The 14982-nt window shown below is 37.2% G+C and overlaps 4 protein-coding genes across 6 annotated transcripts; 3 read left to right on the forward strand and 1 right to left on the reverse strand.

Annotated features, from left to right (window-relative positions):
• Window positions 1-763: 763 nt before the first annotated feature.
• On the reverse strand, window positions 764-1690 carry LOC149640175 (uncharacterized). 2 transcript variants are annotated; one of them, XM_089850620.1, is made up of 3 exons: window positions 1674-1690; window positions 1327-1428; window positions 764-1180 (listed from the first exon to the last, which is right to left on the reverse strand). In XM_089850620.1, the coding sequence occupies exons 2-3, from the start codon at window positions 1340-1342 to the stop codon at window positions 861-863; spliced, it is 336 nt and encodes a 111-aa protein (XP_089706746.1). In that variant the 5' UTR covers window positions 1343-1428; window positions 1674-1690; the 3' UTR covers window positions 764-860. The 2 variants fall into 2 exon arrangements, with proteins under 2 accessions (XP_089706746.1, XP_089706745.1); XM_089850619.1 differs by lacking the exon at window positions 1674-1690 and having other exon boundaries at window positions 1327-1438.
• Window positions 1691-6245: 4555 nt separating this feature from the next.
• On the forward strand, window positions 6246-9236 carry LOC149640176 (uncharacterized). The gene is made up of 3 exons (XM_089850621.1): window positions 6246-6380; window positions 7843-7951; window positions 8012-9236. Exons 1-3 carry the CDS (start codon window positions 6274-6276, stop codon window positions 8264-8266), a joined length of 471 nt encoding a protein of 156 aa, XP_089706747.1. The 5' UTR covers window positions 6246-6273; the 3' UTR covers window positions 8267-9236.
• A 75-nt stretch (window positions 9237-9311) lies between these two features.
• LOC149640177 (uncharacterized) lies at window positions 9312-11014 on the forward strand. 2 transcript variants are annotated; one of them, XR_016372200.1, is made up of 3 exons: window positions 9312-9595; window positions 9704-10205; window positions 10285-11014. XR_016372200.1 is itself a non-coding variant. In XM_089850622.1 (2 exons), exons 1-2 carry the CDS (start codon window positions 9509-9511, stop codon window positions 9971-9973), a joined length of 357 nt encoding a protein of 118 aa, XP_089706748.1. In that variant the 5' UTR covers window positions 9312-9508; the 3' UTR covers window positions 9974-11014. The 2 variants fall into 2 exon arrangements, 1 of the variants encoding a protein (XP_089706748.1); XM_089850622.1 differs by having other exon boundaries at window positions 9704-11014.
• A 2652-nt stretch (window positions 11015-13666) lies between these two features.
• LOC149640178 (uncharacterized) lies at window positions 13667-14778 on the forward strand. The gene is made up of 4 exons (XM_089850624.1): window positions 13667-13695; window positions 13922-14127; window positions 14196-14367; window positions 14508-14778. The coding sequence occupies exons 1-4, from the start codon at window positions 13667-13669 to the stop codon at window positions 14776-14778; spliced, it is 678 nt and encodes a 225-aa protein (XP_089706750.1).
• The last annotated feature ends 204 nt before the right edge of the window (window positions 14779-14982 follow it).

Genomic DNA, 14982 nt, shown 5'->3' on the forward strand with positions numbered 1-14982 from the left:
GATTCACGTTAAAGAATAAGAAAATGCGCAATAGACCCAACCAACAAATCCTTTGAATTTTTATAACGGCTCAGGGGCCGTATTCTGCAGAAAAGGTATGCTCCTCCCCCAGACTTAAGCTTGCGGATTGGTCGGTCAGGATCGAACTTAGGGCTGTTGGTTGGATATCATGCTGACGACGCCATTTTGATATAGGGCTGTTGATTGGATGTCCGTATGGGCAGGGCCTGAACATTCTGGCTCAGTACAGTTCTTTATGTAATCGTAACTATATTTCGGTGCAAAGCCAGTTAACACAACTTGAAAGTGCATTTAACTCTCAAAGGTCAGTGCAAGAGACCTTTGACCTTACTGTTCGGTGTATCGTGCCATCTAGCGCCTAAACCGTTAAACAGACTTAACTAATTCACAAACTTTCATTTCTTTCAACTCTACTGCACGTGTAACGTACAGCCGAACTGCGAAGAGAAGGTAATGTAATAATGATGATTTTACGATAATATTTAAAATGTGACTTTTAATTTTCAACAACCATTTGTTTTAATCGTTTTGTCTTCCCTTGTCATGGTTGCATTTACGTTTAATGAGTAATTTGTAAAATACAAAAATAAATGAAATTGTGAAATAGAAAAATAAATGTGACTGTTCATTTATCAACGTTGATACATTTTACTCCAATTTGGCAGATGCATTTTGATAAATTCTAGATTTGCTAACATTTGTTTCTAATTAGTAAGCCATATAGCTTAAGAAATGGCACCAAAACTTAGGAAGGGGACTTATTCTGATGATGAAATGGAATGTCTTGTCTCCCAACTTGAGGCAGTGCCCTCCCTGCTGAATAATCAGTACGGGAAATCTCAGGAGGAGAGGCGAAAAATGTGGCAAACGATTGCTGATCGTTTGAACCACATCAGTGGGCAAAAGCGCACTGGTGAGGAAGTTAGAAAGAAGTGGGCGGCTCTAAAGAGTGCACTTAAAAATAAAGTGGCTACAAGAGCCATGTAAACAAAAAAGACTGGTGGAGGAATTAATTGTGCTAGCGAACTGACACCGATTGAGTCTCGTTTAGCCGCATTGATTCCAAGGGCCTCCATTTTTGGGATAGCCGGAGGGTACGAACTTTCCAATGTGCCCTTTAGTGCATCTCTTCCAGGACCTTCATCAGCGCCACAATTTCCTGAAACGTAAGTGACTTTCTGCAATCCAACAATATATGGTAAGGATAGTAAACACATTGCGTAGGTCCATATTTGGTACAAGTATACATTAAGATACTTCTTGAACTTCTTGCAAATGATCGTGAGTTAAAATGGTTTCACTAACCCATAAATGAGATCATTTACATTTCGAAAAACCTCTTTCAGAATTGTCCACATCCTATTGTTATTGTTTGTACAAACAGTCCCATCCAATGACAGGTGTCACCTAACGTGTTATTTACGTATTTTTATCTCTGTTAAACTAACTATTCCAATTAATTTCCCTATTTCAAGAGCATCATAAGTAATCAGTGTGAAGTGGTCTTTTCCGCGGTTATTCGTACAATTTCCCTATTAGATATTGTTGTTAATGGTACCTATTGCGTAATTGTATCTATTTGTAAATCAAGGCCCTAAAGTGTAATGCTTGCGACATAAGTATTTCAAGCCCGACATTCCGGTGCATTTTACCTAAATGACTAGAGCCTAAACTGCAAGAATTGCTCTGTCCATGAACATTGACTTCACAATATTAGTGTACTCCTTCTTGGCAGTAATAGCTATTGCATCTTTAAAGTTAAGTGTCCGCTCTAAAAGATGGATTTACATCAAAATTCGGCCTGAAATCATATAATTTGTTTTACCTGTTTACTACAAGGCCAACTGGCTCTCAGACGTAAAAGCAAGCACCTTGAGGAATTATGCAATGTTGTTTGTGACCTAACCCTTCTTCGGAGGGTTCCAGGACATTTGTAGAAAGTTACTTGTTGGTCTAGTAACTACAAACAGAGTTATTTTTACATTTACAGCAAAACGTCTTGCGGCTCTTCCTCTGAACCTGTACCTTGCGAAGTCGTGTAAGTAACCTACACATACTGTAGCAAATGGCCCAGTTGTGAAATACTTACCTTACCTACATTCACTGATAGTTTCATAAACAATCCTGAAAATGCCAATATTTGTGACTTCGTCTCCCATTGTAATACACTTTACTAGTAATTTCTTGTCATATAAACATAATAGTCATATGCTTTCAAAGATTTCCCAGTAGAAATGCAACTCTGCGACCGGGTAGTTTACCTGTACTTGCCAAATGTCCAGTTGAATGCAATATGTTGCTTATTTTCAATTGACGCTTTACGAACATTAAGGCCATACGCTTCGTGTGGATATCCCTTCATAGGCAAAAGCTTTGATCCTTATTATACAATACAATACAACATTATCAACTAGACACATAAAAACCGGTTTTAAGTAATCTCAAAAGGTCTAAATGTAACATTGTTATGGCAATTGTTGAGATAATTCATGACCAAATGACATTTTTGTTTCGAACAATGTATTAGACATTTCAAAAAGGCCCAAACCAGCTACTTATTGTATAGTGTTTGTATATACAAATTCTCTCCTACATGTCCTATAACACGTTTCAATATTTGGCTGCCATTTGGCTCCCTCTCATGTTTCAATTACCACGTCAATGTTTAACTCCTACACATATTACGTTACTAACACGATTCAATACATAAAAATATGACCAAGTTCTTTGTTTTTCCGTTAAATAGTCGCCACGACGTCTTGGATGTCAGTTGCGCCGAGGGATTTGGAAGCGTGAATGATTCCAGTATGTCTGAAAGCTTTCCGTCTATATTAATATCATGGAAATTTGTTTCAAGAGACGAAAGAAATACTGATTTTCAGGATCTAAAATCTCGAGATTTCAGATGCTGAAAATCAGTATTTCTTCGTCTCTTGTCAGCACGCACAACGCTTTGTCACATAGAGACCTAGGTATGTGCGTGGTGACAACCTAAGCTGGAACAGAGTATGTATGGATTAAGCTGCTGTTTAGCGTGAAAACAAATTTCCTCTCGCTCATTGTTCATGCGAATTTTATTTCTTTTAACAAGCGCTCAAATTAATATTTTTATTACCTTTCAAGATCAATCCGACTCTTTCGCAAGATGTGTCAACCTTTTTTACCAGCTTTGGTAAGATGACATATTACACAGATGGTGAATAATATTAATTAATTCCTTATTATCCAAGATCCCGAGGCAAGTTGCTCAACAACTGTTAGCGGAACCACCAGTGATGGCCAACCGCCACTGTCTGATACCAATTGTAAGTCGGATACTATACAATACGGATGTCTATCAGTGTTCTATGAATTGGGTAATTTACTCCCGTGGCTAGGCGTTTATCATAACGTTACCTGTTAATAGTAATTTCCTCATATGTTTGGTACCGTCTGCTGTGGTATCGAACATAATCCTCGACACAGTTATCTATGAAATGGGGAAATAATGACCTTGTTTTGTTCTTAAACATTTGAACCTCACAAGATGACATTAACTTTTGTCGCAACATTCGTTGTTATCTTGCGAGAATTTACTTGTAAAAGACATTGCTCTGCAAATGAAATAGTTTCATTAGCACAACAGCGGATAAATGACGTACATCGTACACTTACAGTGTGTTCGTCCGCTGCTTAGTATTTGGTATCATAACTGAACACAATTCTTTTACAGCAGAATTGCCTAACAGGAACAGTCGCAAGAGACCTTTAACCTTCAAAGAAGAGCTTCTTGTATCTGCCAATGAAGCTAATGCGCGTGAAAAACACCTTCACTCCGTAATGGGAGTTCTGGCAGAAAATGAACGGGTGAGGTTGGAACAAGAAGGGGCCAGGCTGGAATATAGGAAACTTGAGATGGAAAGAAAAGCCGAAAATGAGAAGCACAAACATGAAACAGAAAGGTTGAAGGCTGAGGCACCTATAATTCAAGCCGAGGCAGCTATAATTCAAGCCGAGGCAGCTATAATTCAAGCCGAGGCAGCTATAATTCAAGCCGAGGCTGCTAAGCTTCAGGCTGAGGCTGCAATGGTCCAGGCTGAAGCGTTGAAAACCTTAGTTGCACGCATGTTTCCGTGAAGTCCTCTTTTTTTGGTTCTTTTTTTATTTATTTATTGCATGCAAAACTTGATATGCAAATTGTTTTCTATAATTTATTTCGTGCTTAATTTAAGACGCACCTTTTTCTATTTTGTTTCTTATTTTCATTGTCTATTTTCATTGTACCTTTAAATTGCACATTTTCATTGTACATTTTCATTACTGTATTGCTTATTTTTATTACTGTATTGCTTAATTTCATGTATTATTTATTTCGCGCTTAATTTGGCATGCGCTTTTCTCAATCATCATTTGTTTCATTTCATTTATTATTTATAACACGCAAAATTTGGCGTGCGCTTTTATCTTAATTTAATTTTTTACATGCTTAGTCTGGCATGCGCTTTTATTGTAATTTAATGTTTCACATGCTTTGTCTGGCGTGCGCTTTTATCTTAATTTAATGTTTTACATGCTTAGTCTGGCATGCGCTTTTATTGTAATTTAGTTTAATGTTTTACATGCTTAGCCTGGCATGCGCTTTTATTGTAATTTCATTTAATCTAGGCTCGTTTTCAATCAAGCTTTTCTCAGTAAAAAAGCGCGCTTTTGCTTTAAAAATTCAAGCAAAACGCTTAAGGGGGAAGACTACTGAAGACTAATCAAAATAGCCCGTTTTAGTTCGAGTCCAGTCCCCAAAATAATAGCCCTATACGGATAAAATTTTACTGACTTATAGTTCAAACCTTCTTCTAACGATTAAAATATTTTTCATTATTTTTAACTAAATATTTAAGTCAGAATATTTTTTCCCGCCGGTGAAGTTTTGGATGTAGTTATTCGAGTCCAACTCTTACAATTCAATACCTAATGTTTTGTCCAATATGTCATTCGAAAGACAATTTTGAGCTGTATCGATTAAAATAATTTTCAATTAAATCCGTCCACTAATAAAAGAGCTGCACCCGAAAAACTTCAAATTTAGACAGCTTCAATACTTAATTCCTAGAGGGCACCCTATCTGGGTATAGGCTAAACTCTGAACTTCTCATACTATGTAGAATTTTTCCTTCTATGCTGGCATAAAGACTGGCGGAACGAAAGGCAAAGGTAAAACTGGTCGTCTGGCCCCCGCTGCGAGATTTTGAAGTTCTTTTGTTGTACAGAACTACCGAGGGGAGGGGTTAATACGGGAGACTATGAATGCGATTTAAAAAGGCTTCATTCGCTTCGTCAAAGAATTTTGCTGCTCGTGGATTTCGGGGCTATTCCCGCTTATCACCAACAAAATTCTAGTTTATCCTTCTTGAAATTAGGCCTCACTGACCCTCTCCCGGAAGTTCAAATAAAATTTACTTTACTAAATGATTTTTAATAATTAAAGGGAGTCAGAAATACAACCAGTTTTAATCGATTTAGATTAATTTAAAGTAATTTTTATGTTATTTTATTGTTCTAAATATAGATAGCTTCCACTAAAAGGGCTAGAGATATTTTTCCCCCTCTCAGCTTTAACTGCAGTGCAGTGTTGTCAGGCCCTCTGAAATTAGCCGAGTTAGTCAAGTAACGAGTGAAACCAAAGAGAGTATAGGGGAGGAGTGGAAAATGGGGCAAAACTTGTCTCGCTTTTTCAACGCGCAGTACCGAGGCATTTCCGTTTGAGGCATTAAATGGTATGTAGGTGGCGCTACTGTGCCGGAAACTCCCTCGTACCGCTAGTATAATTTAGGCGAGACTAGAGGTCGGCAATCCGTCAACCGTTATCCATGGATACATTTTGAAAGCTTCATCCACGGATAATTGTTTTGATAATATGTTTTCAACCTGAATTATTCAAACAATTATCCATGTCATTCATGCTGTAATCAATGTTATTAGAAATCGACTAAACTTTTTTTATTTCACAATAAACGCCCTTCGTAGACTTTGTCCACCTTGCACCTTCTTTATAAAAAACATTTGCTTTATTTTCCATTAGATATTTTATTTATGCGAGGATACATCTGTTTAAGCCTATTTTTGCTTCCAAAAAAAATATAATTTTTTACGTTATTTTCCCACCGTATGTATCTTAAAAGAACCAAGTTTTCGAGTTCGTAGCTTTGATAATCAAATTAATTCGTAGTTGCCGGGCTGCGCGATAAGACTTCAACAGTAGTTATTAGAGTATAAAGTATGGCGGATGAAATTTGTGAGCCTGAAAAAAAGCGAAATTTACGAAGTCCTGTATGGAACTATTTTGACATATCTGGCGGAATGGCAATATGCAAATATTGTGAGAAGTAAGTTTTGCGTTTTACATATTATATGTTTGAATAAGTCTTTTCGATTCGGTTAAAGTCATTAAGCATAGTGCCTAAACGAGACCCTTACGATAATGCAGCGTTAGACATAAGAACCATTCTAAAGAGATATATTATACAAGTTAGCAACGTAGCTTTGTAAGTACCCATAAGGTTGCAGAATACTCTAATAAACAGATATAATCGATCGACGGTTTGGTGTGAAATAACAATCATATACAAGGTATTTACTATTTATACCAGAAGTCCATTAAATTAGCCTACGAAGTGAACAATTACAACAGCTGGTATAGCGTACGTCTCTGCTGGGTTAAAACTCCTTCTAGCTACATGGATAGGGGGTTAAATTTTTCCCCTGTTAGAAATCTCGAGCTCCTCTCTAGGAAGTATTTCTTGACGTGAGTGAGGCGTGACTTCTTCAGTCCATGAACGCTGTATCTCTTAAGGGTAGATTGTTTGCTTTAAAAAAAGGAACGGCCACGGTCGTTAAATAGTTTTTCTTTTCAATAGGTTTATGAAGAGTCATAAAAAACTGAATGACCTTGAATATTCCAAAATTCACACCCCCATCCCTTCTCCTGATTCTATGCTAAAGAGGGCTCGGTATTACAGTGGAAGGGGGCGTTTTCCGGTCCCTTTAGAGAGACAGTGTTCATTTTCAGCTAATAGTTTTTACTCTGTCAATGGGGCAAATTTTGGCGTACGAGTCGCACCTAAAAAGGAGATCTGAGAAAAATTACCGCGAGGTGGCGAATGTCAGTATTGCTACACAAGAGAGGGGAATCCAAAACCCCGCTTTGGGTTACTTCCTAGGCTAATTTAATGGACTTCTGTTCATACTAAATTCATACCTGGCATAACACTTGGATCCGTCCAAAATAGGGATTCAAAGGTTTGGGCATGGTCAATGTCGGTGGGGTTTGTTCTCTCTAACGGACGTTTTGGTATTGATAGGGTTGCAGCGAAGTTTAAATTGAATGTATAAAAGCCGTTGACGTTCGATAGTTTACGGGTTGGCATATCTGCACTGAAATAAAAATGCTTTTTATTGTATAATTTGAAGAAAGATTAAGATTGGTTAGAATTGTGTGTTACCAGCGTCGAGATGTTCAGCGCACTGTAAGCAACGGCATTTTACGCGCCCTGCATACCGAAAGGTCTTTAACCGAAACGTCCTAAACAACTAAGCGCGCGCGTTAGAGATGGGTCCTCAACAAGAGATACTTTCCTTAATGTCCTATAACATAAATTAAAAGCACATTCACAAAATACAGTTTAGTTGAAAGAAGTAGGGATGTAGTTAGCCTTCCTAGCCTTCCTAGTCTTAGATCTATGTATACCATGAATGGCTGAACTGCTGAATGTGGTCTAAGTCACAATTTGGCACTTTGCTTGTAAGTTTTGCAAGCAGGAAAACGTTGATACTTATTCTCATGTTTAGCGGAAAATATAAAATCCAGGATAATATAAAGCACCAAGGTACAAGCCACCTTAAGTATCATTTAGACAAAAAGCATCCAGATGTGGTGGGTGAATGGAGTACTTTCATGGTAGGAGCAATTCTTCTGGTGAAAATACGTTTAATTACACTAATACTTATGACATTACAGCCGAGTAAAGCTGTCATTGACCATGCAAATGATTGCTTAAATCATTGGGTGGTGGAAAATGATCAACCCTTTACCGTCGTTGAACACCCACAATTTAAAAGCCTTCTTCGATCTATGAATCCCAAGAATACAAGAATTGCTGAAAGTGTCCCTCAATCCGCTAAGGTTTTGAGAGAAAACCTAATGGCTTGTTATGAAAATGAATTGCAAAATATGCTAGTTTCATTTAAAGTATGTTATAAAAGGGATAAATAGTAGTTTTTACTAAAGAGATCGAAGACTTAAGACACCGGAAACAGAGATGGTTGATTAAAGAACCGCAAACGCAATGCTGGGAAACACATTTTATTGGAAGGGGGTCAATTGCGGGGCTGTATATCAATATTGAATATGCTTTTAGAAAATGCATCTAACCAAGGCTTAAGTTGGGACCTGTGAAGCATTATTTGATATATTTCAACTGGTTTTCTGCACATATCTTAATAACCCAGCAAATTTCCTATAAGTTTGCTTAAACAATATTGTTTTAATGATCTTTTCTGAGAGAAATATAATTGTGTATTCTTAACCTGCAGCTTAAACTATGTCATTAAGTAAGCCAGACAATGATCCAATTATAATTTATACTAAAATCTTGGTTGACCTTGATATTAATTCTGCTAAAGTAGTTTAATTGGTATTTTTTTATTACGTAAGGAACTGCGTTTTCGAATCAATACCGCTCCTACCGATTTAGTTGTGAAGAATACGGTTTAGCGTGCCCATAGTGTGTGTAACAATCCAGTTAAACGGATGATGAAGAGGAAAATCAAGCAATTTTTTTATAGATTCTTCCACAATTTATAAGACCAGTCTGCATAGTGAAACATTCAGGAAATACCTCCGAATAATTTTAAAATTCAAATTAGGTTCAGATTTTAAGGATAATTTGAAATACCAGTAACGCAGACTGGTCTTATATGTTGAAGAATCAATAAAAAATTGCTTGATTTTAATTTTTCAATTCACCCTCCCTTTAAGGCCATTGTATATCTCTTGTTTACGAATGTGATATAAGTAGAGCTCGGCATTATCTATCCGTTACCCACGTTCTTTTATCTTTATCCATACTCGAAAATTATCCACAGAACTTGCTTGTTAAATCGTATTATATCCACAACTTTGTTTATAAATAATCGGTTATCCACTAATTTGTGGATAATGGATAGAAAATGCCGAGCTCTAGATATAAACGTAATATTCAACCACCTTGTTAATTGGGTATAGTAATTTTGTACATCTTATATTCAACTATTGCTATTAATAGAAGTTAATGTGATTTTCCGGGGGGCATGCATATAGGTGGATTAACTTAAAACACTGTCTTCATTGATAATGTAGTCTGCTACTGGACAAGTGTCATTCACACTTGATGGATGGACCTCTACTAACCGAATTCCATTTTTGGGCGTCACTGGACATTGGATCGACGGAAACTTCAATCTTCATAACAAGTTAATGGGGTTTATTCATTTCCCGGTTCGACATACAGGGAAAAATATTTGTGACGCCTTTGTAGCTCTGATACAAAGGTTCGATTTAAATGTTAGTATATCGTCATTATGTCATACAGTTATAACTGTAACGTTGACTTGGACATTTGGAGTATACCTTCTGTGTCTGTTAACTCCCTTAAACCTGATGTCTTCGTAGGTGCTTGCCATTACCATGGACAACGCCTCTAATAATAATACATTCAGCGAAGAGCTTGAGAAAATGAGTGAAGAATTGGGAATTCGGTTTACTTCACAAAATAGAGTTCATTGCTTTGCACACGTTCTGAACTTGTCAGTACAAGAACTGTTGAAACGCCTTAAATCCCAACCAACGTTTGACTCTCTAGAAGAATATTTAGAAGGTAGATTAGATGAGACTGTTAATACGGACAGCAACGTTGGAAATGCTGTGTCTAAGGTTGTTTAAAAAGGTTTTGAATATCATTGCTTCCGGCGGGGCTCCATTTATTTATACATGATTCATGACTTAACAGATAAGAACAGTAGTTGCAAAAATCCGACTCTCAGGTTTGCGTGAGGATCAACTAGCTCAACTTAATCTGTCTTTCGGCATTAAAAATGTTAAAGTGGTACTCGATGTCAAAACACGATGGAATTCTACCTATGCAATGCTCACGCGAGCAATGCATTTAAAGCAGGTCCATTACATAACTGATGATAATATATACGCCTTTTACATAAAATTGGTTTTAAATACTTTGTGTCATCTGCTACTAGTCTTTGCAGTCGTTGATACAAACGGACAAAGACCTTCGAAAGTTTGCTTTAACCGAAACCGAATGGGAAACATTGAATGGGCTACTAAATTTGCTTAAGGTCAATGGCGTAGTGATCACATTGTCATCTTTGTTGCTAAAGGAATAGAATGTTTAGATTCTTTTTGTATAATGAAGGGGTTTTTCTGTATTGTGAATAGTGCTTTTAATCTATGAACTTTCATCCTAGAATGATATGTTTCTTTGTAATGTGGTTTAGGCTTTCGACTTGGCTACAAATTTAATATCCTCTGCAAAATATCCCACTATTTCCATGGTAATACCGGCCTACCACTGGCTCCTTGAAAAATTAAACAATCCCACACTGGACGCAGTTTTCGAGGAAGCTTGTACTATTGCAAGGGGAAAGCTTCAGACATACCAGGAGGCATCAAATAGGGATGTATTTTGGATTGCTATTGGTACAGAACAATATTTATTTCACCTTTGTACAATCCTGTGTATATTCGAAGCTTAAAACTTACATGTTGGTTCATTTGTGAAAAACTTACGTCCATGTGCTCTGAATTTAATTGCAATGATAGTTATGTGTTAATTATTCTATTATACAATGTGCGCTATAGTTGCATGAACTATAATAATTTAATCGAAATTGTGAACTGTTTATAACCCCTAACAACAATTAGCTTTGGACCCTACATTGAAAATGGATTTCATTCAAGCAAACTATGGCAAACCTCAAGTTAAGATAATCAAATCACTGGTCCTAAATGTCTTCAATACGTATTACGAAAATAGTCCTATTCCATCTACGTCAACATTAGCTAATTGCGAAGACAGCGCCGGAATATACGCGTTTTACCCCAAGCGTCCCGTAAAACTAGCAAGAGGGTCTGAACTGTTAAAATTCTTCAAGGATGATCTTCAGGCTCCAACGACGAATATCCTCAACTGGTGGAAGGTTTGTATTAGCGTTATGCCTAACTTCGTAAACGAAGAACAATGTAGACTGTCTCTTATATAACAAGTGAAGAACAAAATAAGTTAAAAATTATATGGCAATTGCAGACAAATGAAATCAACTATCCATCAGTGGCTAAAATGGCAAGAGATTACTTGGCAATATCAGGAACCTCAGTTCCTGCAGAACGAGCATTTTCCGCCGGAACGGATCTAATACAGCCTAAAAGGGGAGGATTGCAAGCGGATACGATAACGGCCATGATGTCCCTAAAATTGTGGTGGAAAAATGACGATGTTAAAACGACATTATGTATGTCTAAAGACAACAATACGGATATCTAATAACATCAATGCGTGTATAATAAAAAATAAAATTATTATATTAGCAATCTTAAAATTATTCGTTATGTTAGATAACGTACATGCATGAGTGTAATTTGGGAGAAAATTCTCTAAAATAAAGCAAATGGTCAGTGTCTTTTACTTGTCTTATTTATAACCTTTATTCGCTTCGGCATATTCCGTTTAAAACAACTTTATAGACACCTGTTGGATAAAATTATACTTCTTAACTGTGACCAGAGATAAATTAACACAATATAACAGTCTCAGCGATATTATTCAGAAGACATTTTTTGATAAATGTGTCGAACTTATCCATATGGATAATATTATCTGATCATTGAAATTAACCATAAATAACCGCAAAATGTGTGGATAACGGTTAGATAATGCCGACCTCTAGGCGAGACATAACTATTTACGCTTGTGGAGCGGGGGAGGTTCCACTCCTCCCCTATATTCTCTTTGGTGAAACTGAACTGCTAGCCTTCCTCTCTACATTTTGTTTGGCTCACAAACGGTCTGGCGTCGAAAAGAGACGTGGTCGTTGTCTGATACTGGGTATTGCCGTAATATTTCTTCCTATAATGTCGATGGCGCTTTTTGCGACTAAGAACTTTACTTGGTGGTCTTTTTCTTTTCGATTAACTTGATTTTATCTTAGGGGTGATTAAGGAAGACTTAACTCTGTTGCCATATACATTTTAATTTCGAAGTTGGTTAGCGATATAAAGTCTTAGGAAAAGTTTTGCTAAATTATAAACTGATCTCGTTGTAACAAAATTGACTACTATAGTGGCGGTAGAGAGGGGCGTAGACTGTGTATCCCTCCATCTGGGCTCGCTCTTGTAAGAGGGGATACTGTACGCGCCCAGTAGGGGGGTGACACTGAGCTAAGAGAGAAGAGTATGGTAGGGGGGTGACACTGAGCTAAGAGAGAAGAGTATGACTTTTGCATACGCAGCACTGCCATTACTGTATTAAAATGATGCAAAGGTTCACTCACTAACCGTAAACTATGTGTACATTTTAGGAGCAAGACGCACACCTTATCTGACTCTCAAATTATCCCTTCTTTCGAATAGCGCCACATTTATTGTGCATTAGGCCTAGTCCAGACCCTCTTAAATGTCACCATGTTTCAGATGAATACTTCAGTGCCTTCAAAGCTATACTAAATGTACTTTCAATAGGGAAGAGAAGTACAGCTCTAGTTTTTTAGGTATTGTAGTTTCAAGAAAAAAAACTTTACAGATATTACAAGCGTTTCTATTGAAAAGGGGGCAACGGTGTCACGCGAGGGGCAAACCACCCGCTTAATGGTGGTCAATGTAAGAATTTGTGCTATCCAAAGATAAAATTCCCGTATCATTCTCAGGTGTTCACAGGTCAGGTGGACGGATTTAATTGAAAATTATTTTAATCGATACAGCATGACATATTGGGCAAAAAATTTGGTATTGAATTGTAAGAGCTGGTCTTGAATAACTACAACCAAAACTTCACCAGCGGGAAAAAATATTCTGACTTAAATATTGAGTTAAAAATAATGAAAACAATTTTAATCGCTAGGAGAGAGGGTTTAAACTATAAGTGAGTAAAATTTTAACCATATGGGGCTATTATTTTGAACACTGGACTCGAACTATTTTGGGTTGTCTTCAGTGGTCTTCCCCCTTAATGAAAAATGTCGAGGTGAACATCCCCTCTGGTTCAGGTCGCTATCTATCCCTGATCAGTAACGCACGCCCTTTCCCTTTCACTGGTAATCTTAACCACGCTTGGAAAAAAAAAAATCCCCATTTTCAAAGATACGAGATCAGGTTCGTCTCACCTACTGTTCAATACATTAAAGCCTTCATGACAGTTATTTCTATCGGCGTTAGTATAGCGTTAAATAATAATAAATAGTTAACTGAATTCCGGTACAGGGATGGTTTATAGAAGGAAAACTTCTAAACATCCACTATAATACCTACTACACGGGCGATAGAATTGTGTCATTCCCCGCAGATCTGAGCGCCATCGTTTGAAAAAGATTCGAAATTTAGGTCGGTCGTCCTCCCCCTTAAGCGAAAATGGTACCCGTTTTCATTCTCGCTCTTGCGTGAGCGTGAAGCTTCCTACACCACGCTTTTGCGTCAATATTCGTTAAAGCTCATATCTATTTAGGATAGATATTTGCTTGAGCTTTGCGCGATCGGAGCTACAAATGTTCTGACGTCACTACTAGGCCTCCAATCGCAGTTGGGTTTAGGACGACGAGGGTGAAAATCTCCGATTGACAGCGGTTTATAAAAGGATTTTAGATATTTTATTTTGATATCAAACAGTAATGGCACCAAACAAAAAAGAGTTGAAAGAACTTCTAAAATTAGAAAAAGAATGCGAGAAAATGAAGGAAGCGGAAGTGAAAGAGGCGCTGATTTCATTAGTACAAAACCATCCAAATATATGAACCGAGGCTTAGTTGAGTATAAAGATAGGGACTTAACAGAAAACTCTTGGAAGGAAATTTCCATGGAACTGGGGTTGTCAAGTGAGTACACACATTAATTGCCTATTAAACGATAAGTTTTAAGTAATGTTACTTAATTTATTCATTAGAGTATCTATGCAAAAAGAAATGGAAGTCTTGTTTCGACACATTTCGAAATCATTACCACCTTACGACAACCTCCAAGAGTGGGCAAGAAGCCGACGATTCACTTTTAGATTCCATTACCTGGCCTTATTTTAAAATGTTGATGTTTCTAAAAGACATAGTTAAAAGGAGACCGTATGTATAATATTTAGTAGCCTAGAACTTTCCACACTTTCACCGTTGTCCTTTCAAACACAAACTATTCTAACCAGAACCAAACCCTGTTATATATTTGTGAGGTTTTTAATAATAGTACTATCGTATATTATTGTTAGCACCATCTCCAATTTCTCCACTGCCAAATTAAATGTGGAAGATAACTCGACCAAGAGTACGGAGGAAGAAATTTCCTCGGCATTGCCCAAGGCTGCGGGTGGAGATTCTGGGACATTCACTTGCTCATTCATGGGTAAAGAATTCATTGTGAACGAAGAAATCTCGGATAACGAAGACGATAATGAGATTCAGGACCTCAATAACCCAACCCCTGGATCGTCAAAAATAAACTCAGGGGAATCAAAAGAGTTCGGAAGAAGCCAGTACTGAGAAAATTAGCGAGGCCAAAAGGAAACAGATGTATGACAGAGCTGCAGAAAAATCGAAAAAAAAAGAAGGTACATCATTCCATTCCACCTTCTTCAGTTTTATTAGCCTTGGCGGAATGTAATAAGTAAGTATTTAAAATAATTATCAGCAAATATTCTGCAGAAAATTATGAAACACATTTTCCATAATTTTCAAACAAAACAC

The sequence above is a fragment of the Phalangium opilio genome, unplaced genomic scaffold, assembly GCF_054372755.1.
Source record: "Phalangium opilio isolate 3A_F unplaced genomic scaffold, DU_Popi_V2 ptg000093l_1, whole genome shotgun sequence".
NCBI classification, from domain to species: domain Eukaryota; kingdom Metazoa; phylum Arthropoda; class Arachnida; order Opiliones; family Phalangiidae; genus Phalangium; species Phalangium opilio.